Here is a 6,650-nt window from a genome sequence, read left to right on the forward strand (position 1 = left end):
ACTGCAGCAAAATGGACAAAGACGAGCACAGGAAGAGGAAACCGGCAGAAATACGGAGCAGACATCAGATCATGGTGCCTGTCTAACATGTTAGGATGGTCATATGATGTGGAAAGTCTTGTATGTGTCAACACTAAGAATGATAAGTTTATTTATGTACACAGACAAGCAGAACCTTCAGTGTATTAACGCTTACCGATCTGAATATTGATTGCAATCTATTCATTACACAACCATGCAGTCCTTTGAACACATTTTATTGAAAAAGAGTCAAACATACGAAGCGCCTTGAATCCCATTAATGACAGCATACTGCCATCTAGTGGCTCCATCAGACATGGTATTAAAAACCAAAGATGTGAAGATGTTTTCAGAGCTCACAGAGACAGCTTCTTATAAGTTAGTCCATTCCACGAACCTAACGAACCATGAAAAGGTGATGTGTCTGTACTGTTAATGTTACCACTGTTGGGAGAGTCTCTGAAATAAAACACATATAAGTTGACCAGATGAGAAGGAACGAGCTCATCTGTTGTAAGGATGCATTGAACCAGATGCAGACTTGATGTTTGTTTTGATGCTGCTGGGCATTTTTCCTAAGAAAGAAAAATAGGAGGAGATTATTTTAATACACATGATATGACTGTTTGACCCTCTGAACCTCATAACCCATCACTGGATTTGAAATTGTCCAAATCACACTATTTTATTAGAGCCAGAAACAGTAAAAACAGAAAGAATTGTCTGATTCTTAACGCTCCGGCGTTCCTTAACCTACTCATCTGTGATGTGTTATTCGCTGCCTTAAAAAATTAAGTAAATCTATGTGATTCAACTGTAACCTACAGTTCTGTGGCAAATATTAGTTTTTTTTATTATTAAATTGCAGTTGCAGGCTGTATGGAACAAAATAAAAATGCAGGTAGTAAAACATAAAATGTATCTAGAGTCAATATTTTTCCCTATTCTTGACTATTGTGGGCACTGAGGAAAATGCTGAACATACTGATTCCAGGCTTTTTCATTTTTGCAAAATAAATCATTAAAGAAATAAAAAAAATGCCAGAAACAGAAGAAGTTAACTTTCAATATATGGTATGTTTGCATCAGAAAATCTGTAAGTGAGAGTTCATTCAGCCCCCTGCAATCCCTGAAAATTATTTAGTTCACAGTTCACAAAATATAAATATATAAAACACCCAAATGGGACCTGAGTGATAAATATCTAACTAAAAACAGTCCATGAATGAGTAATGTATTCAAACTATAGATTAGTGCTGCACTCAGTGAGCGAAGGAATAGTAATAGATATATCTAAACAAAAGTTTGTTTAAAGAATTAAATACCTGTAAGTTTCTGTTATTTTAGCTAGAAAAATAATTATTCAGCTTCCCTGACTGACAAATAATCAGTCAGGGAAACATTAATACCAGAGAAAAAATTAGCTTTTTTAGACTACAATTATTACTTTTATTCTGCTTGTACTTGTTTCTTGCTTTGCCTGTTATCATATTGAGTAAAGGCCAAAGACCCATATCCACACCTCTGCATCCAAAATTTGTGATCATGCAGACTGTCCACACTGCAATGCATCAACTGCGATATGCAAGAAAAACAGTGCTTAAAACAATAACTAGAGACTGTTTGAGGAGATAATCTTCAACATTTTTGTCATTCAGCATTTAGATAGTTGTAAATAAAATAGTTGTCATGACTGTTGAAAGTGGCGTTTTATATAGCAAACACACACCTCTGCTCCACTGTAGTATGCGTATGAATGAATATGAATTAAAATGTCCATCTCCTGTCTACTTTGAAAATCTGCATCAGTCAATGTATGGGACATAAACCAGCCTTAATGTAGTGCTCAAGGTGAAATACTAACCCATGTCTCCAGGTCTCCTACCTGGCTGTCCTTGCTGCTGTGGTGCTACAGGTCCTCCCATACCTGCCTGCTGGCCTGAACCACCACCAATGGTGACCTGCTGTAAGGTTGGACCTCCACTCATCATTTGCCCCTGTCCTTGGTGTCCCTGGGCCACGGGGCCTGGGGGTCTACATTTAGACAGCCCCTTTCCAAATGCAACAGCTGCGACTAATGCATTGGTGTCGGTAGGGTTAAAAAATGGTTTGTTCTGTCGCTGAGCTGCAAAAAACATAAGGGTTGGCATTTGTTTACTGTCAAATCAATTTAAAAAAATTTGTGCAGCAAAAGTGCAACATACCTGCATTTTCTGCCTCTCTGTCTTCACGAGGGTTGCTCAACTTCTCCAGCACATTAGAGCACAGTTTGTTCAATGTCTGAATCTGCTTCTGTTGATGAAAATTGAACAAGGGGGCTTGAATAATATTACCATAAAATGCATTGAATAATATTCATAAACAGCACTGATCCAATCCACATGATAACTAGCTGACCTGTGCCACCTCAGGGCCAATACGTGCTGCCTCCGTACTCAGCTGTTTCTCCTGCTCCTCCACCTCTGGATCAGGTTTAGTTCGCAAGTAATCTGGTACGATCTCATGGCTGAACACTGGAACACGCTGCTCTGTGAGTTTCTGAGAGCCAGGTAATGGACAGATCAGAGAAATCACTTATAAAAAAAAAGCTAACAAATCACTCAGCGGCGCTGATACTCACTGCTAAGTCCTCATCTCGGTCCGGTGAAAGAAGCAGTGGTATTATAACCTGGTTTCGAAAAGATGGTGTCTTCTCGTTCCTGAGCAGCTTATTGATTGTATTCAGCTGGCCAGACAGAAGCGCAAAGTTGTCCAAAACAGAGGGCCTAAGTGACAAAAACACACCGAGCAGTTAATTTATTTGACCATTTAAATCATTACTACTAACTTCTGTTTAAAGTGTAAAGCCAGATCTGAACGGCATCCAAAGCAAAAACCTACTCTGGATATCTTTACCAGTGTTTTACCACCGTATCAGAAAGGTTTCAATAAACCCTTTTTTGACTAAAAAAAAAAAAACATTTCTCAATTCAAAGCAAATTAACTCCCCTTCTAAATTACTATTATGTCAACTTATGTCACTGTCCAAAACTGCTGAGGAGTCAATTAATGCCAACTCTGCCAAAAATAAGGAACTGGTGACGCTTTACAAGAATTGTTGAAGCTATAAAATTTAACATGGAGGGCTTTTTTTTTTTTTTTTTAAAAAAAAACAAAACTAACTTATAAAGTATTTCGAGTAAAACTGTAGGATTTTTGCAAAGTCCCATGGTTGAGGTACAGTGTTTTGTTTTGTTTTTTTGCACGGTTATTTAAATAAAAAAAACATGGCATGAAATGGGAAAAGTTCTGAAATGTAGGTGAACCTTACCATTCCCCCTTAAAAACAGCTTCACTCACCATGTTAAACGCTCGTATTCATTTTCCAACTTATAAATGAAACTGTGCAGAGCGTTTTTAACATGAGCCACCCGAGATATCAGCGATTCCACCGACGCCTCCAACTGCTTCTCTTCTCGCTGCTGAAAAACAAGAAACCTCAGTCTGATACAGAAGAACGACCAGAACATGCCATGGAAATAAACTGTCAAACAGAAACAGAGGAATTTAGATATATATCAACCTTTAGTGTTACATCGCTATGCCAGCTAAACGGCTAACCAGCTACACAACTCAGTAAGCTAACTTTAGATAATGCGGGTTCAACAAATTATTAACCCAAACACAAACAAGAAACACCACAGAATCCTAACACATATACCAATAAATAATGTAGTTAACTTAGCACTATACCGTAGTTAGTTTAGAAGATATACTGAAATATTTACCTGCATTGTTCAGCTACAGGCAAGCTGGATGAAACCTAAACAATGCAGAACTACTTCTGGTTCACCCTTTTCAGAATAAAAGCATGTGGTTTGACACAGGATACCAAAGAAGTGACGACTACTCTGTGCAAAAGTCACTTCAATGTCAAACGATTCAAAATTGGATCACCTCTTAGTAACTACATTACTTCAGTTTTGAGAACTATTTCCTCCTATGAGCAAGCAAAAACAATTTTTACAGTAAGACTCTTCTAAATATTATATATACAATTGAGAAAAATTGAAATCAAAAGTTCTTTATATTATTTATTTTGTTGTAAACGTGCGACATGACATGCGATAAAGCCACACGTAACTCACACACTACTTGATATTAAAGTCTTGACCAATGACGTGTATATATATATATGTATATATATATATATACGTCATTGGTCTTGACAAGCTTTTCTTCAGGAGGAAATGACATCATGTGACCTGGAATCGATACACTTCAATGACGTATACATATATATATATATATATATATATATATATATATATATATATATATATATATATATATATATATATATATATGGCATGCCGTTTAGGAAATTATATATATAACGAAAGTCGATATATATATAATGAAACTTGATATATATATAATGAAAGTCGATATATATATAATGAAACTTGATATATATATAATGAAACTTGATATATATATAATGAAACTTGATATATATATAATGAAAGTCGATATATATATAATGAAACTTGATATATATATAATGAAAGTTGATATATATATAATGAAAGTCGATATATATATATATATATATATATATCAAGTTTCATGTTTCATTATATATATATCGACTTTCATTATATATATATATCAAGTTTCATTATATATATATCGACTTTCATTATATATATATATCAAGTTTCATTATATATATATCAAGTTTCGTTATATATATATCGACTTTCATTATATATATATCAAGTTTCATTATATATATATCAAGTTTCATTATATATATATAATTTCCTAAACGGCATGCCATATATATATATATATATATATATATATATAGCTATATATATACGTCATTGATACACTTCCTTCAGAGGTGTTTTTGTAATGGGTAACTGAGTTGAAAGGGGTTTCATGGACACAGATACCATTCGTTTTTTTCCATATTAAATTTGACATATTGCCAATAAAGAAATATCTGTCATGACTATCTCAACTTAATAAAAAGAACACATTCAGAACTATATTTGAATAAGCTCATTTTATTATTGTTTAGCTAATTAGAAGGTGGTTGTTATTAAATTTGGAGGATCATTTAGTTGACATTTTAGTGATATGAAGTCATTTTTTATTAATAAATGATTGTTTCCATAATAAACAGTTATGGGATTTGTAAAGACATAATCAGAAAGAACATAAAAGCATTAGTTTGTTTGCTTTTAATAAACATTTATGTAAAAGCTCTTGAATTATATATTGACCCACATTCTTTGGTCAGAAGATGGTCAAGATAAATTGCTTGGCTGAGATGGGGTTCACTGTGTTTCGCATTAACCTGGCCAGGACCGCCACAGTGAATGCATAGTCCTGACAGTGAAGTGTGGAGGTGGGAGTGTGAAGATGTGGAGCTACAAAAGGTGTTGGGAAGATGACATTTGTAGATGCACCATGAAATACCACAATACTGGCTGACAAGATGATTCCTAGACTGAAGAACCTTGGCAGAAGAGAAATATTACAAAATGGTAACGATCCAAAGCACACAGTTTCTGATGAAACTGTGACCAAGTATGTAACCTGACTTGAATCCAATAGGACAACTTTGGGGTAATTTAAAGACAAAACAACACGTTCATTTGATATTTAAGTGGTATTGTACGCACGGCTGTATATTGTAATTTTTGGGTTTCTGGTACAGAGTGCTTAAGATACCCTTTGACATTTTTCAGTGCCACCTTCCAAAATGGCAGAAACATGGTCCCACAGAGCAGGTACAAATATGCCCTCTTCTTTGTTACATTTTCAACATTTATTGTCCTGGGTTTAGTCTATTTTAAACAGTTTCAGTGGTGTAAAACTATATTATCTATGAACAATTTTGTAACTGATAAACTTCTGGTTTGAATTTTAGATATTTTCCTAGAAAACACTGAATCAAAGTGTAGCATGTAAGGAAGATTTTACATATTTAGCCAAAAGACAAATCACATATTGCTCCAGCTCAGCCATAAAAACTTCCCTGTATCTGTTTTATCAGTTACATTACTATGCATGGTCCTCACATTACATAAATGAGTATCTCTGTAAAGATCACTGTCATCATGTGCCCCTTTTGCCAAAGACGTATTCTATAAAAATACCTTTTCCTCTATGCAGATCGACGGAATACTTCGTACTGACAAATAGCTTTGTGTATATTGTGATAACTGGTGAGTTTCATAACCAGATGGCGCCACGTGAACCCTGTCCAACTTCACACACACAGATTGCCTTTTCTCTAGAATAAACAACCTTTGAATTTCCAAGTTAATTCTTGTGTTTCTTTATTGCAGACTCTTGGAAACAGCGTATTTTTTAGCAATAAGAGCTTGTAATGACAAGACAGGGTATAATAATAGTGTATCAATAGTAGATATGCAATGGCAGCAAGCATCAGTTACAGCACAAGACATAAAATGCATTAGTCGAATAAAGCAACTGGAGATTGTCAACTGCAAAATAATTTGTCAGTAAAATTTAAATATTGTAAATTTTAAGTACTAATGTATCTATACTAATGCAATGTCAACAATTATTCTAATGTGCCAGGTTCATTGTTTTACAAAAAAGACGAGACG

General features: G+C 34.6%; 1 protein-coding gene across 2 annotated transcripts; it reads right to left on the reverse strand.

Moving 5' to 3' along the window:
- Positions 1 to 241: 241 nt before the first annotated feature.
- On the reverse strand, positions 242 to 3,888 carry med8 (mediator complex subunit 8). 2 transcript variants are annotated; one of them, XM_022218589.2, is made up of 7 exons: positions 3,789 to 3,888; positions 3,361 to 3,482; positions 2,642 to 2,786; positions 2,419 to 2,559; positions 2,226 to 2,313; positions 1,886 to 2,146; positions 242 to 596 (listed from the first exon to the last, which is right to left on the reverse strand). In XM_022218589.2, exons 1-7 carry the CDS (start codon positions 3,792 to 3,794, stop codon positions 526 to 528), a joined length of 834 nt encoding a protein of 277 aa, XP_022074281.1. In that variant the 5' UTR covers positions 3,795 to 3,888; the 3' UTR covers positions 242 to 525. The 2 variants fall into 2 exon arrangements, with proteins under 2 accessions (XP_022074281.1, XP_022074356.1); XM_022218664.2 differs by having other exon boundaries at positions 1,907 to 2,146; positions 3,789 to 3,821.
- Between the last annotated feature and the right edge of the window lie 2,762 nt (positions 3,889 to 6,650).

Source organism: Acanthochromis polyacanthus, chromosome 4 (genome assembly GCF_021347895.1).
Source record: "Acanthochromis polyacanthus isolate Apoly-LR-REF ecotype Palm Island chromosome 4, KAUST_Apoly_ChrSc, whole genome shotgun sequence".
Taxonomy (NCBI): Eukaryota; Metazoa; Chordata; class Actinopteri; family Pomacentridae; genus Acanthochromis; species Acanthochromis polyacanthus.